This window comes from Passer montanus, unplaced genomic scaffold (genome assembly GCF_014805655.1).
Source record: "Passer montanus isolate IOZ18808 unplaced genomic scaffold, ASM1480565v1 scaffold38, whole genome shotgun sequence".
NCBI lineage: Eukaryota > Metazoa > Chordata > Aves > Passeriformes > Passeridae > Passer > Passer montanus.
Window position 1 is genome coordinate 7,921,696 of NW_024368596.1, and position 16,232 is coordinate 7,937,927.

At 38.3% G+C, this 16,232-nt stretch overlaps 1 protein-coding gene across 3 annotated transcripts in view; it reads left to right on the forward strand.

Annotated features, from left to right (window-relative positions):
- KLHL13 (kelch like family member 13) overlaps positions 1-16,232 on the forward strand; it is a 66,856-nt gene that overhangs the window by 16,843 nt on the left and 33,781 nt on the right. The window contains exon 1 of one of the 3 annotated variants that reach the window (XM_039717421.1): positions 15,653-16,053. The exons of 1 other annotated variant lie outside the window; for it this stretch is intronic. In XM_039717421.1, coding sequence (XP_039573355.1) covers positions 15,974-16,053 — 80 coding nt within the window. In that variant the 5' untranslated portion in view covers positions 15,653-15,973. Of the gene's footprint in view, positions 1-15,652; positions 16,054-16,232 lie in introns of those variants that run through there. One more of the 3 variants, XM_039717418.1, reaches the window with a different exon arrangement.

Sequence of the window (16,232 nt, forward strand, 5' to 3'; positions counted from 1 at the left end):
TGTCTTTTGTCACTTGGGAAGGTGGGTGTCTGCTGATTATGGGTGTTCACCTGATGAGTGGTGGTTGTAGGATTGAGTAATTGTTTCCCTGCTCTGTTTCCTGTTTATTTGAATGCATCAAGTTAAAAAGGGCTTTAACCAAAGCAACTTTATGCTTATGGTAAGGTGCTTTAAAATCCTAAATCTAAAATAATCTACTCCCACCATGTGTATAGCATGGTCCCTTTGAGAGAGAGTATGGTATTTGTTTGTCTGCATGCAATTTATTGATTGTGACCTTATATTTAAACTGTGTGTATCACTTTTGGGTACAGACTGGCATAATTCTTAAATTGATAATGTACAAAATATTCAAAAATTGCCCCTGTTGTTTCAAAAATGAGTCATTGTAACACACAGTTTAATCTGCCTTAGCTAGCAGCTGATCATACCAATTAACACTTTTGAAATAAAATTTGTAATCTTGAAAAGCAACAATGCTGTCTAAATTGCTTACTCCCAGAAAATTCTTTTGGTGATAAAGTTTAGCTCTAATCAATGTCCCTCCATTTAGTCAAAATGGAAGAATTACATGATTTGCTGTTCATAAAAGGAAGGAGGAAAAAAGAGGACTTTTCTTTGAGTGTGTCTTATCTGTTTTATTTAATTTTGCTATTAACAGAAGTGATCTAATTTTGAAAAGAGAAGTGTCCCTTTCTTCATGGTTACCAAAGAGTTTGGTGTTTCTTACATTTAAAACAAATGAAAGAAACCACACCCCACCCCAAAACAACTGAAGGATATGTATATTTTTGCCTTATTTGAACAGAAAAACTCTCCACACCTGAACACAAAATCTTCCTTGCACTCTGAACCCCAACCCATCAAAAAGCTCCTACGTATACATCCCACTCTTTTTTTATGCTAGAAATGTTCTGCCTGTGTATGTTCCTGTGTGCAGCTTGGTAATACATTTCCCATTATTCCATTGTCATTGCACATCTGGGATGTCTCTGATTCAGGTTGCAGTTCACTTGGTTGCAAAATCAGTCATATCTTGGAAAATAATCACACAGTGGTGGAGACTGTGCTGGAAAAAGTCTTGCTTGTGTTCGTTGTATGGGGAGATCAGTTTTGCATCTGAAACTGATCTGTTTTAATGAGCTGCACTTTAAGCTTACTAATGTTGTTCAGGACATCTTGTAATAATGAGAAGTGTTGGGTTGTATTTGCATTAATGTCTTGTCCTGGAGAATGAAAGTTGAAGCAACTATTAAGTTTTCATGTGATCTTCAGAGGTATTATACAAGTATCCTGCAGGACCAGCAAAGGCTGTTCAGTGAACAGCTCAGTTTTTCAAACAGTGTGTTCTACAGCCTGGTGACTTCCAATCCCATAAATAAACACTCTGAAATCTAGACATCAGTGTGATTCCTGCTGATAATAGCAATTTTAACAATGGAACATAACACTGCACTGTTTAAATGTCCATGTCTGCCACGGAAAACCTTCAGCTATAACTATGCTGTTCTGCCTTGTCACAACATTGTGTGTATATTTATGCCTGACCTTCCTATGGCATTGCTGAAACTTGAGCATCTTGCTAATCTCCTTCCATTTTCCCAAGCTATGTTTTCACATCCAGCTCCATCCTGTTGGATTCCAAACATTTTCAGCATGCAAACACCCTGTTCCAAATTCCTGAATTCTGCTTTCATTCTTCTGCTCCAGCTCACCTGTTACAGGGTGGCTGAATCTAAGCTGACAGCCGGGTAGGTGGAGGTGGATCAACCAAGGATCCAGGAGAAAAATTAAGAAGAATGTGTTAGATCTCATTTTGCTTCTGTTGTCCCAAAGAGCACAGAGGTCATGTATCAACAAGTCAGCAAGTCCCTCAGAAGCCCAGCTGGACAAGGAGAAAAGCCGTGTTTGCTGTTGCTTAAATTGATGTGAGTTGAGTGAGTCAGAGCAATGTGGGAGTGAAGAGCTGCAGCAGAGGAGTTTGCAGGCTTTGTCAAGCTGCTCTCTCTGGGCTGGAGCAGCATCTTTGCCTTTGTCTGGGTCCTTCTTTGCTTTCACAGCCAGGTTTTCTCCTCTCTCGTTCAGTCTCCCGGTAATTAGCGCCAGTGTGACTCTGTTCAATTCTGTTTTTAGATAATTAGAGCTTGGCCCACACAGCAAAGTACATGGTTGTCTGTGCTGGGCTTTGCTCAGGGCCTTGGCCAGGACATCACTGGTCTGTCATTGGCATCCGGAAATCCTTTTCATTGCTGCCCTGCAGTGGGGTGTGGCAGAGCCTTGGGTTGATGAGGAGTAATTATGTGATGCTGCTGGCTTGCCGTGCAGTGGGAGCAGCCATCCCTCTGCTGTACAAGCTTCAGGAGTAATGAGCAGCTCTGCTGGAGAACAGGAATGGCCTTGTTCTCCAGCCAGTTAACTGGGTTAGAGACTGATGCAGAGGGAGGGAGGAGGGTAAATGAACTGAATCACATCGCTAGATTTTGCTCTGAAAAAGAATTTGTACATTCAACACCAGAAGGCTATGGCTCAATAATTTTAGTTAATTTTACTTTTGCCCTTTGGATTTTGTAGACTTTCATCAGATTAAAGCCCTGAAGTAAAAGCTTAGTCACACTGGGCCTTGTGCGTTGTTCTAGGGTGTTGATAAAAGACAATTATAAATAGGCTGCTTATCTGCAAATCCTGCATTTAGTTATTTACACACAGGTGCCTGATACGACTGAAAATTCTGAAAAATCTTCTTAACTATTTATTGAATATAATTATTTAAAATACTTGATAGTCTTCAAATAAGCCTTTTCCTTTAAATAAATCAGTCTTTGATTAGTGCCATCTGAACACCCCCTCTCTCATAGCAAAAAAAATGTCCCTGAATGGACGTTTATTTCAAGATCCAGCAAAACTTTGTCATGTTTTAGAAATTTATCCCCAGCAGCTGTTTTTTTGACAGCAAGGGGTTGGTAGTTTGCTTATATTTCTGCTTCAGTCAAAGACTCAAACAGAAGAAGGTATGTTTGTGCATGTTGTTGCTTGATTCAGGATATGAGCCAGAACATCAGCTCACAGAAATTTGATGAGAAGCACTAAAGAACAGTCTTCTGTAACAGTGTTTATGTAAAACTCCTGGGTTCATAGTTGTTGTAACTCTTGGTTTCCCTGCAGAGTTTTATTATTCACTGAACAGTTTTTATTTCAGTGTTTACAGAAACTCTTGTGGAAAATGTTCATCTTATCCTAAGCTACCAACTGCATTTTGCTTTGAGTTCAGTACTGACCCTACTGAATGAATATCTGGATATCTGGTTTACTGCCCTGCCTTCCTCCCTTCCTAATCTGGCTGCTGTATCCTGTGCTTTTGCAGTAATGTATGTTTGTCTCAGCAGAGATTTCCCACATGTCCCCAGAATTAATCTTGCCTTCTTTTCATGTTTTCAGTATGGGCTGTTCAAAGGCTTCAGCTCTCAAGGATTTTACTGTCATGAAAATACTGAGCTCCTTTGAGATTGCCTTTGAATCTGTGACACCAAGGCTGCTTTCAGTATAGGGTTTGAAATTTAGAATCAGTGTTCCAAGTGAGTGAAGAAATGCTTTGGTAAATTGCAGGAATCTACTCAGTTCCAGTTCTAAATGTCTGTAGATACATGGGGAGGCAGGAGCAGCTCAGGCATGACTGATGTTAGTGCATGGTTTTTAAAAAAAATTATTTTAACAGTTAATTATGTGGGATTATGGCATTGCATTTTCCTGGCAACACTTTGTGCAATATGCAAGACTTTGTCAGGTGGTTGCAGTCACATTTTGCCTGGTCTGAGATTACTCTTATGATTCTCCTGGAGTATTATTGGGCAACTTTGTTGTTATATTAGTTATTTCAGAGGTTCTTGTAAAATCTTATTTGCAGCATGATTTATGGTGTTGCTTATGATGAAAATCATGTTTTGTGTTTCTCATGGTGTTGTATACCCTCCTGGATATTATCATTCTGTCTTGTGTGGGCAAAATTGTAATTTCAGCATCTCCAGAAAATGAAACTGCCAAACTTCAGAATGAGTAAAAATACTGCACTTGGAAGATCATGTCAAAGCAAAGCTTTGATTAATGTAAGTTTTGCTTTGTTTAGAGATCCAGAGATTGGTTATACCATGGGACACATACCACAGAGAGCTGAGTAAACGTGGCTGAAATAATATGCAGAGGTTTGTGGAAGGTGTGATGAGCAGGTCAGCATGCAAATAGATGTCCTTGTGTTTTAGCTGTCTTACCTTGTTTCTGCTGTTTGTACATTAGTGACTGAGCATGGTTTTGGGCTTGATTCTTACACCAAACTTCCAAATTCTATTTTAAATTCCTATAGTTAAATTTTGTAGTTCCAAGTTACAGTGGAAAATTATAGTCAGAAATACCTACTTTCTGTGTCAGAGATTGTCCAAGATTGGAGAATCACTAAATGTTTATCTTGGGAGGGGCTGTAAGGTAGCAGTTGACACACTTTGGAGTCAGTTATTCACTTAATTTGTTAATGTTATTTCATACCTAATTCTATGCCTTCATTCTTCTTTCACTGAAGCTTTTTCTGCTTCAGAACTTGTTGGTGGGAATTTGACATCTAGAAACAGTTTTATATTGAAGACATAGGTTGGAAATGAAAACAAATTTCTTGAAGTCATAGCTTAAATTCACCATCCCTTGTGTTTTTATAAGTACAGAATTAATTGCATAGATCCAGGTGTAATACAGGAGGAAGGGGGTTTATAGTTGTTTTTACATAACCACGTGTGTGTCCCACTGCAGTATTAGGGATGCTTTGGTAGGGGGAGATAAGGTGGAGACATTTGATTGCTGGCCTTGTGTGTGAGTGCTGGAGTCACCTACGGGGCCCTGCGTACAACCACTTCTGTTTTGAACTGCTTTTCTCGCTTTGCTTCAGTGAATCTGTGTAGTAAAAAACAAATATTGAAGAGCTGCTGCTGGTGAGATAGCTGCAGCATGTTACTTGAAGACATTTCCTTGGTTTCATTTTTTTCCACCAAACATATGTTAGTTTCATGTAAAACTTTATTGTATTGGAGAGCTGCTGAATAAGGACCCCACATTTACCATGCTTTTTGTGACACTGTATACTCTGAATGTATTTCTTCATTCCTCTCTGCTTTCCACACTGTTAAGTCAAATCTGAAAGTTGATTCTTGTATAGAAATCATTCCACAAATTTTCTCATCCTTTTCACTCTTTGCCTTTCCCAGCTTTTTGCTGCAGTGGTAGGATGGGGCAAAGAGCAGATTAGCTCACGTCTCAGACCAGGTCATGTGTGAGAAGGGTGCTGTGTTTGTCAGCAAGTGTCAGAGAATATCCTCAGATGGAAGTGACTCCTAAGGATCATCAAATCCATCTCCTGGGTAGTACGGCCTCAGGAACTTCAAGGCTGGGTACAAACTAGTCCAATCTAGCTAGTCCTAGCTATGATGTTGCACAGATCAACCAAAGCTTTCAAAAAGTAGTATTTTTCATTGTTTTCATAGATAAAATGAGTTTTCTGTTTGTACTGTTTTTTTTTTAAATTTTTCCATTTAAAATGGGAATGTATTAAAATATTTGTCTTGCTGCGTAGTTCTTGTGAATACCAGAAGGTGGCACAACTGGTTTTCCTAAAAGCGTTCTGATTGCAAGAAATGCACACGATGCTACTGCGCTGATTTTAAAGATATTGGTGAAATTTTGATATAAGGGGAAGCTGGATCAGCTTAGACCTTAGCATTTAAAAGAGTTATTTAAAGGTATGCCCATCTGCCTTTTTTTTTTTTCAAACTGCAAAACGCTTTTGTGCAGGTTTTTATAGGTAAAGTTTTTGATGGTGGAAGTAGCTTTCCTGGAAATGCAGGGGGGAAGAAAGGGATTATCCAGTATGTGTGCAGTGAAATTCTTTCCTGAGCTGTTTTACAGAATCCCAGTTTCCCACGAACACATTGTTTAAATAGCTTGCTTTATCAATTTGTGAAATTAGACAAATTCCTGTTTCTTTTAAGCTCTTTAGCAAATGCCATAAAAATAAATTATTGGTATGGTAACATATAAATGATAGTTTGGTGTGGTAGCACCTCTAAACACAGGCAGATTTTTAGGTGTACCAACATTAGGTGTTAGAAGCACTATGTGAAAAGAGTGTGCAAAAAAGACCAAGGAGCCTTTTAATGACAATCTATTTTCAGGTAATGTCTTTTTCTAACTGGAAGCTTAGTCTTTGTGCAGTGTTGCCCTGCATTTATTGACAAGCTGGTGTTTGAAGGTGTTAGATACCAGCTCATTTGATGCTTTCCTTATTAGTCTGTCTCTGGAGGAGTTATCTCCACTGTGGTGTTGATGGTTAAATAAACTTTAAATGCAGGTATTGTTTCCATTCAATGTAGAGAGACTCACTCCTAGAGTGAGGGCACTGAGCAGGGGTGTCAGTGCAGGGGTGCCCTGTGCCAGACACAGTTGGGCTGGATTTTACATTAAACTGCCTTTTTGTTAGAATACTTAATTGTAACGTGTAGGACAACCCTGAAACTTTTGAAGGAATGAGATGCGTGGGATTTTTTTCACTTTCCTTCAGCTCCCTCTGTCAGACAAAGCCCTGAATTACAGCTGCTTTACTTCGATCTATTTCAGAGGAGGGCTTGTCCCAGCTCAAAGTTATCAAAGTTGCTTGGCGTTCTGTATGTATGCTTCAAAAAGATATCTTCAGCTGAAGAAAAGTACACTACTGCAGCTGCAGAAGGTGCTGAAATACAGATATTTCTTGGTTTAGCTGACTCTTGCACTGTGTCTTCGTGCATCACAGCTGTGCAGTGCTATTTCACCCCAAGGACCTCTACACCATGCACATCTATTGATTCTTTATTTTTTTTTACTCTGATGTGATCTCTCCTGAGCCTGCTGTGATTCACTAGAGCAGCACAGATGAGAAGGATGTGACTGTTTTGCATAGGAGCCTGGAGTTATTTGCAGAATTTAGACCCTTTTTTTCCTGACCAGATGATGTGGGTGGAATGAATTGGTGCAGCTGTGCTGGTGGTGGCGTTCACTGGGCTGAGCCTGCCACCCACCTCTCTGCAGCCTTCTCCTCCTCTGAGCTTCACTGATTTATTTTCAGTTCTGTGTTTCTGAAGGGGGCTTTGCCAGGTAAAGGGATGTGGCCACATGTCTCAATAAAAATGCAGGAAACTGTCAGGAGTGTGTGGGAGTGCTGGTAAAATGTCCTGTAAAAGCTCCTACATGGACCTTGGTGAAAGCACTGAACTGCATTTTTGAATAGGAGTCAGATATCTGAAGTTTTATGAAAAAAAGGTTTATAGCCATAAGACTTGAAAGTATTTGATTTAAATAGTTCCTAGTTTTTAAAAATGCAAGTAAAATTGCCATTCTTCCATGGGCCTTTCTAAAATCAGCTTGTACTTTTCTTGCTCTGTACAATTATTTTATGCAAAGCAGTGTGTCCTCATTTGATCCTAAATTACCCAGATTGCCACTAAATAGGGGTATTGCAATTGCAGAGTTCTTCCAGTCTGCTAAGTGAATATTTTAAAACTTTAAATCTGCTTTTGGAAATGAATTAATAGCTTGTATATTTGCCTACCATAACATATTTGAAATAACTAACTGTCATTTTTCAAAACTTTGTCTAGGAAACATGGAATTTTCCTTAAATTTATGTTCTCAGAGCTGCTAAAGATGAAAGCAGTTTGTAATTTTCTGTCTATAATTTAATTATTTCACAGGAGTTTCAACATTTAGTGATTTAGAAGTAGAGCGTAGTGGTGTATTTCAGAGAAATGGAACGAGTTCATATGAAGAATTGTTTTTGTGATTTTTTTTTTTGTCTTCTGGAAATATCTAAATGTAAGCAAGGTAAGCATTTTGAAAGTTGCAAGTGTTTTTAAATGTTGATGTCCACTAAGATGGGCCTAATTCTGTGTCACGAATACACTCACTGATTGTACAATGAAAATTTAGTACAAGACTGTTTTTCCCACACTGCCTATTAGCTGTTCTGGTTTTGGTACTAATTTCACCTGTTCTCATGGCATTTATTTGAAATGATCTGTGGTCCTGGAACTCCTTTTCTAGTGTAGAGAAATTATACTATTTTTTTCTCTCACTGAATATGAGAAATTAACACTAGCCATAAACAATTAACATTAGTGACAAATTTGAAATTAAATATTTTGCTGCTGAAGACTTTGACATGTCCTTGTGTGAAGGCAAGCTGAACTTTAAAATCAAATTGCTATTTAGTAAAAAATTGTATCTAATATTAAATTGTAATTAAATTGATTGTGCCTGGGTGTCCCTTTTGTGAGTCCTTGAAGGAATGCAGCCAGCTGCAGTGCAGTGGCCATGGGATCCTGGAAGGTGCATGCCTGCAGTTTTTATGGTTTCCAGGTTGCACACAATGATTTCTGACAACCTGGACTTGAAGCATCAGCATCTTTCTTGAAACCTTTTCAGTATCATTCTCTGTCAGTCTTCCTGAGGGGTTCTGGCCTTTGGATAGAGGTGTCAGGAGTGTCCACAGTGGAGATTTTGTGGATTGGAAGTGTCAGAGGTGACGATGCAGTAGGAGTCCCTGTGTTCAGGAAAGGTTTGTATTTTTGGCTTTAATGAAACTGAGTCATTACAGAATCACACAAGAGCAGTGATCAAGGCTTTGTTCTTGCCTCCCCACACCTGCTCTTCTCTTTTTATCAGGGACACTTTCTGTAGGTGTGCAGAAACACACTCCAGTGGATAAAGATGGCTGGATTTAGAGAATGCAAGAGGACTAACAGATTTCATAGAAATAATGCAACAATAAAAGAAAAAGCCTACAAACTTCCACCTTAAGAATATTTCCAAAAAACATTACCCACCACATGACACCTGTAGTTTGCAGTCTGTGGTGCAGGAAATACTGAAGTTTTTCATGGCTGGCGCTCACTCCTGGCTTCTGTTCCATTACTAAATTGTTTAATATATTTGCAGCATTGAGTCTGATGTGTAAATGTGTTTAGGCATACTTTACTAAAATAAATTGAGCAGCCAGCAGACTATAACAGCTGTGGAGAAGTTGTTTAGAAATAAATTCTTTGTAGTTCACAGTTTGACCTAATAAAAATAACTGTTGCTTCAGACAATTATCTTCAGCAGGGTCAGTCTGGCTGCTGTGACTGTGCATTCAGTTTTCTGTGTTGATTTATTTAATATAATCACCTGGGGAAGATGAGCCAAGTTCTCTGAATAAATTGGTACTAATTCAAAAGCATTTCTTCTTAGTGGTGTGCTGTCAGTAGAGTAGACGGACTTGGATCAAAAATTGGAAACCTTCATTAGCTCACTTTGGTTTTACCCCCTACTAAGTGTTTCAAGACCTTATTTTACCTAATAAATTTTACATAACAGTAATTTACCCAAGCAAAGCTGATTTTTAAAAATATTTTAACCTGTGTCTTGTAATTAAGCTAACAGTGCATCTTGACAAATCTTACCTCAATTTTAGAAAAATCTCTCTTCAAGAATACACACAAGAAAATGCAAGACATCCTTAAGTGGCATAAAATAAAACCCACTTTCATGGTAAAAAACACACACTTCAGAATATTCAAAATATTTCTGAGACTTTATGTAGTTACCAAATATACCTGAGACAGGCTTTAATATTTTAATAAATGAATGCTTCCAAATATTTAAAGTGTGAATACTGCAGGGACTGAATTTATGCACTTCTTGTCTCCCTTTTCCTGCAAGTTTTTGGGAACCTGACTTAAAATTTTAGCAAAATTATTTTACTTAAATAGTTTTTAAAATAGTTGATTGTGACCTTATAGGAAATGGCATGAGTTTTTTTGAATGTTTGCAGTTGCTGAATAATTTCAGAAGTTTCAAACTTAGACTATAAGATTTTTTTTTAATTTATGAATGATGCAAAGACCAGGATTATTTGAAAAATGTGTGAAATGGAGAAACTACTTTTTCAACATGATTCCTTCTCAGCATCTTTGGTTTGTTGAAGAATTTTGGTAGTCTGAAAATCATGTGAGAATTTGAATCTCTCCTATCTGAAGTGTGTGGAAGGAAAGGGAAAGTGGCTGTGTCAGATGCAGGGTAATGTGTGTTTGTCAAACGTATATAGAAGTAATGTATATCTATACATAGTGTGTGTATATATATGCACACACATGCTATATACATAATCCCATATATATAGTATGCATATATATATTTAGGTATAATAATTTTCACTGAAATGACACATCCTAAAATGTTACTGCAGCAATTTCCTCATTTATACAGGAAAAAATGCTGAGTGAGTGAACAGAAAACTGTAGCACTTCTTGTTAAACACATAGAACATGCCCTGACTGCTTAACTTAGTATTTAAAGATTTGGGAATTTTTTTTCCTGTTTGAGAAATGGCCCCACATATTGCTATAGAGACTTGAACCTGCACTGCTTACAGCATTTTGACAGCAGGAGGGGTTGGCTGCAAACCCAGTTTATCTCGCTTCTTTATGATTGTTCCTTGTTCCATGAGCAGCCATCCCAGTTTAAAAGAATTAAATTTATTTGATAGTAACTACTTTGTAAGCATCTCTGATCCATTTATGAGATGAGATTATGGATGGATCCATGTATTATCTATCACATGCACCTTGATGTCTACAGTACAACTGCTTCTAAAAACTGCTGTATCTTATATCTGATGTCTGAGGGTCTTTTTATCCCCAGTTATTAAAAAAATTTGAATTAAAAAAAAAAATTGAGACAGCAAAGCAGGTAGCAAGTCAAAGTACAGGCACAATTGTCAGAATGTCTTTAGCAGTTTTAAAGCTAATTTCTTAATGAAATTTTAAAAAAATTTAAGTCAAAGACAGTTTCTTAGTAAGTTTTTTGATGTTTCTAGAAAAGTTGCCATTTCAGTAAAAGCATTGCCAGGTGCATATTGCCAGTCTTCTTCTGTACTGTATTTGGGGAATGTTTCAGTGCTGCTCTGAGAGGACTGCAGCTGTGACTGCAGTGGTTTCCTTTGGATTCCTCCTTAGGCAAAGATTTGTTTTCCCTTCACATGAATTTTGGTATGAATATTTCGATGATGTATGGTCAAAGAAATTGTATTAATTAACTGACTCATATATAGGGCAGCACTGTCAACACCATCTTTTAATTATTCTCTTCCAGTAATTGGAACAGCTGCAGTTTAATAGTCTGAAAAGCCAGAGGTAGAAGCATGAGAAGCACCCATGTGCAGTGGAAAGAGCTGAGTAAGGAAGCCAGTTAAATTATCACACAGTGGAAACCTGTTGAGAAATGTTGCACATCATTATTTGTTCCTCTTCAGTTTCTAGTCTTGTGCCTTTGCAGCCATATTTAAATTGCTGAAATTATTTGAATATTGAAATGATTACTGCGTTTGAGCTCTGTGCCTTTGGGAATATATTGCTGGATTTTGGGGGTTCTGCTTTATTTTCTTCTGTATCAAAATGCTCTTGTGTGGTGTAGGATGCACCAGCTCAGCAGGCTGGTGGTTTGAAGATATAGAAAAGATGAGAGCAATTCCTCCCTATGTGAAACTGATTTTCTGCCTTCTGTTTGGAGTGAGCTCAGCTACTGCTAATATCATAAGCCAGGGATTTTATCATATAACAAATGTGCATTTTAAAATGGAAACATGCTTTTCTATCAATGAGTTTTTAGAACACAGGTGTGGAGGAAAAAAATCTCAAAAGTTTGAATATGATTACTGGTTTAACCACTACCGTTTTAAGGTATTTTTCTTGTTGAGTCTGGATCGTCTCTTATATAAACACTATATCAGTAAAAAATATTTTGTGACACAAATATTTCTGTTGTCTACGTTTCTAGATGAAAATGGGAGATGTACATCATACTGTCACTGTAGCTTTGACTATTTTTCTTTCTGGAAAGCTTAAGAAGTCTCAGGTTCTGAAGGTGAGAAGACTTTTCAGGTCATGCTAGAAAGGGTTTGGAAGACTTGAGAAAGTTGTGATGTAGCACAACCCTACTTTTCACCTAGTGCTTTCAGTTCCTCTGACATCTAAGAGATTAATAAAAGGAGAGAGGTAAGTAGCCTGTTAAAGTGGAACAGCAATTTTTTAACCACAGCAAATCACTTGACTGAGCAAGTATTTTTTTCAGTTTTGTTTTTAATGGTTTAAGAACTGAGGAAAAAAGGTTAAACTCATTATCTGTACAAACTGATGAAAATCCAGCAGCATCTCTAGAAGTTGTCTTTTATTCTGCTTGGTTTTTGTACAAAAATTCAGGTGGCATTCAAAGGCTAAGGATAAATACTTTCAGCCTAGAACAGTTTTATATTGCCTGGGCTCTGGTGCAGATTTCTGCCTTGTGCCTTTTTCTTCTTTTTGAACAACTTTGAAGGGAAGTCTTATGGGAAATGCAGAGATGGTTTAAAAGTTTTGTTGGATGCACAGATGCCCCAGAACTGTGAACACAGTGGGCTGTAAGAGGACAATGTGTTGACAGTTGCTATGTGTGACACAACGTGGCAGCAGCTTAGCATTCAAAGGAAGGAAGAGGATATCCCCAGAAAAGGAAGAGAGTCACAAGGGATGTGGTTTTAGCTGTGTTCCTGCTCTGAAAATCAGGGAGAGCTTTCAGAAGAAAAGGTGCTGTGATCAGTGTCCTGGCAAGGGAACTCTGTGTATGATTTGGTCATGTGCTTGCTCAGTGTGATGCTGTGTGCCTGCTCTTCTCATTTGGGGCCAAATTTTGCTTGTTGGTCAATAGTGAAACAGGATGTAGGTGCAGGGATGGAGGGAGAGGGTTAGGAAATGCTTTCCTCTCTAATCACAAGCACTTTTCAGTCTTATCTTTGTGGGATCAGAGCTGCACTGCTGTTCTGGCATTGTTTAACATCTCAGGTCCATAAAGTGGCACCTTGGGATCCTGCCTTTTGTGGCATTATTTACTTCTGTTCTCCTTATGCCACTTGTTCCTTTCCTTTATGGCTGAATTTTGTGCAGAATTTTGTGGTACTCTGTTACCTTGTCTGTGCTGAGTGCAGCTGTGGAAACACGAACATGGAAATAGTTGTTTAAAACCCAAACACTTTCTCATCCTTTTTACACAGAATTAAGGATATGTGGCAGACTTGGATAATAAGTTGAATGCAACTTCAAGCAAGTTATAAATAGTAAATGCTTTTAATTTTGAATGTGAATGTGCTTGTGAGAAAATTACAGAAAAGCCCCTCGAATGGTCCCAAAATTATGTTTAATCTGTGCAGTTATCGTGGGATTTTCAGCACTTAGGAGTTTTAAACTTAAAGCACATCTCTAATATGTGTGCCAAGTTGGTATGTTTTCAGAGCACTTCATTGGGAAAATATTTTCTCAGCAAGGAGTATTCTGCACAGAGGTGTAATGCTGCTTTTGGCCCTCAGAATCCTTCAGTTGAGGATGAGTGGCAAAGCTATGTAATGTGAGAACAGAAAAATGTATATTCAGTGGTGCAGCACACTCCAGGAGATCAGATTACTTTTCCCATATATTTAAATGTGCAGCTAAAATGTTAGTTCAAAATCTTACTTAAAATATCAGAATTATATACTGAAATGTTCTGTTGTCTTGGGAATAGTTGATGCAAAGCATAAAATACATAATACTATTTTCCTTGTGAATATGTAACCAATCTGTGACTGTCAGGAAGAAAATGGGATTTGATTTATTTTTTTTCTCCTTATGTGTTCATAGGTGATTCATTTCTCACATGGCTGTTCTTTAGCAAGTGACAAGCATTTCCCTATTTTTAGAATACCTGGCACTGCTGCTTTCTTCAGTTCTGGATTTTGTACATGGGCTGTTTGGTGGAGTAGTTTGTGCTGGATTTTGGGAGGGGATTTGGTTGGCAGTGCTTGCAATTCCTGTACTTTTAAAAAACTGTTTATTGTTTTTTCTGCTAAGGTTTTATTTATGTTGTTTGTAGAGTAAGTGGAAAAGTTAGTAGGACCAGGAGCACACAAAGGAGAGCAGGTATTTGAGGACTCATGTTGCCCTCTAGGGTGAATGATCTTGTTGGGGTCAAAAGTGAGAAGTAAGTCTGATTTCTGTGCCTGTGTGGATTGACTTCAATGTCAGTCAATGCTTGGGAATGACTTTATGGCTTGAGTTGGATTTTATTTTACTGATCCAAAGGGTATTTCAGGAGTTACTTCTGTAAAAGGGGTCCATTGATTGTCTTTAACCTCATTCTTAGTCATGCTGCTCTTAATAAATAAAACATGTGAAGATCTTATTGGGGTGGTAGAGCAGTGAGACAGAGGCTTTACAAGCAGTTACCAGGTGGTTGCACTGGCTGCACTCGGTGTGAGGAAGGCAGTAACTATTTGCTTTTTGTATTTTAAGACACTTTCTCTATAATGGTGAATGTAAAAGCAAAGCTGAGTGTGTGAATGCAAATTAATGATTTTTTTTTTAAAAAACTTTGTGATTATAATAGCTGCTATGTAAAATCTTTCAACCTGATTTCTAGACCTTCAGTGCAGAGCTGGCACGGTGTAGTAGTCTGGTGTTGTGTGTGTGTGTGAGAGACTGAACACATTATTGACCAAGTGTGTAGCCAAGCCTGCCTGTTGGCTTGTAAATACTTGAATTATTTTGCTAAAACTATGACTGTGCTAAAACTGCATAGATGTTTTTGCAGGACTTGTGTTTCTTAATAGTCACAGCGTATAAACACTATTGTCATACACAGTGGTGTCTCTTCAGCATCCCAGCAGCAGCATCCCAGTTCCTGTGAAAAATTTGCTGCCTGGGTTAGTGCTGCTCATTTGTGATTTAGAACTTCAGAGAAGTGGGAGAGAGGCCCTCAGTTGTTTGTCCAAGGGGTGCATCTGGTTTTGAGTGAGGTTGTCCTGTGTTATTTTAATTCCTTGTCTTTGGATTTGGCAACTGCTTGCCCAAAACTATTTTCAATACATATTCAATAATGGTGATCGCAAGCAGCAATTATTCACTGGTCATTTCATCCCAAAATTGAATTTACATTGTGAAAAACATTTTGTAACAGTGAAACTTAAAATGTTTCACAGTTACAGAACCCTATCAGAGTGTTGTTAAATGTTACTAGAATGAATACATTTATAGACATTTATAGAAATAGCTCCTGGTTCAATTCTTTATTGCTAAGTAGCGTGACAGGGTGTTGGCTTTTTAATGAGAGGATTAAGCTGTCCTGATGAATAGGAAAATTGTCATGCTGTACAGACACTATTCTGAAATCTGTAGACTAAATATCTTAGTGTTGATTTGGTCTGCTGTGGCGATACATTAGAGGTGCTGTATTTTTTTCCTGCAAGGTAATCACTATAGCGGAATCTCTGCCTTCTTTTCCCTAGAAACATGCTCTGCTTCTGCATAAGATGCCATTAAATTCCCCATTCCCTTTTTAATAGCTTGCCTTCCCTGCTCCCCGCTGTCGTCAGCCCCGGGAGGTCACCAAGCAGAGCCCTGAGCTGCGGAGTGGTCCCTGATGGGGACCTGCCTGGCCCCATCTGCTTCGTCAGCTCTGGAGGCAATTTGGGAGCTGCTGGGGGGGCGTTGAGAATTAGATTGTTGATAGCGTTCCTACAAAGACTGCTATTAACAGCCTGCTAGTCTCTGCTTCTCTACTGCGGAAGACAGAGTGATATTTGTGTTCCCATATCGTGTTGTAAAATGCATGAGATTTTGCTCTTCCTCCTTGGAAATGAGAATAGGAAAATGAGAGCATCCTGAACCAGAAGCTATTAGAAGAGCATGCAGAAACCTGCAGCGATTTCTGCTTTATTTTGTCTTCCTAGCTATGGATTAGAAGGACTGATTTCTGCAATGGGCTTTTTCCATAATGGCATTCTTGTATTGTTTGGTCAGAGCTTGCACAGGAGGAAAACAGGCTGCTGAATTTAGTCACTGATCTCTATTAGCCGTGGCCTAAGGCTATGCTGAGATTTATATCCCATTTGTATTGTTGCAGCTCAAAAGAAGAATGTTCAGAGGATGACAAGTGTATTCTGAGTAGGTATGTTGTTTCATTTTCATATGAAACCCATTTTTTTTTCTGCTTCCATTGGTCAGAAATGAGGTTAATAGGAAGAGAATATAGTACAGTGCTGCAGTGTCCCTGTTAAGGTAGAACAATAACATCAGAAACAGTACTTTAAAAATTAGCTGCTTTTATTTAATAAAGCTGCATTATGC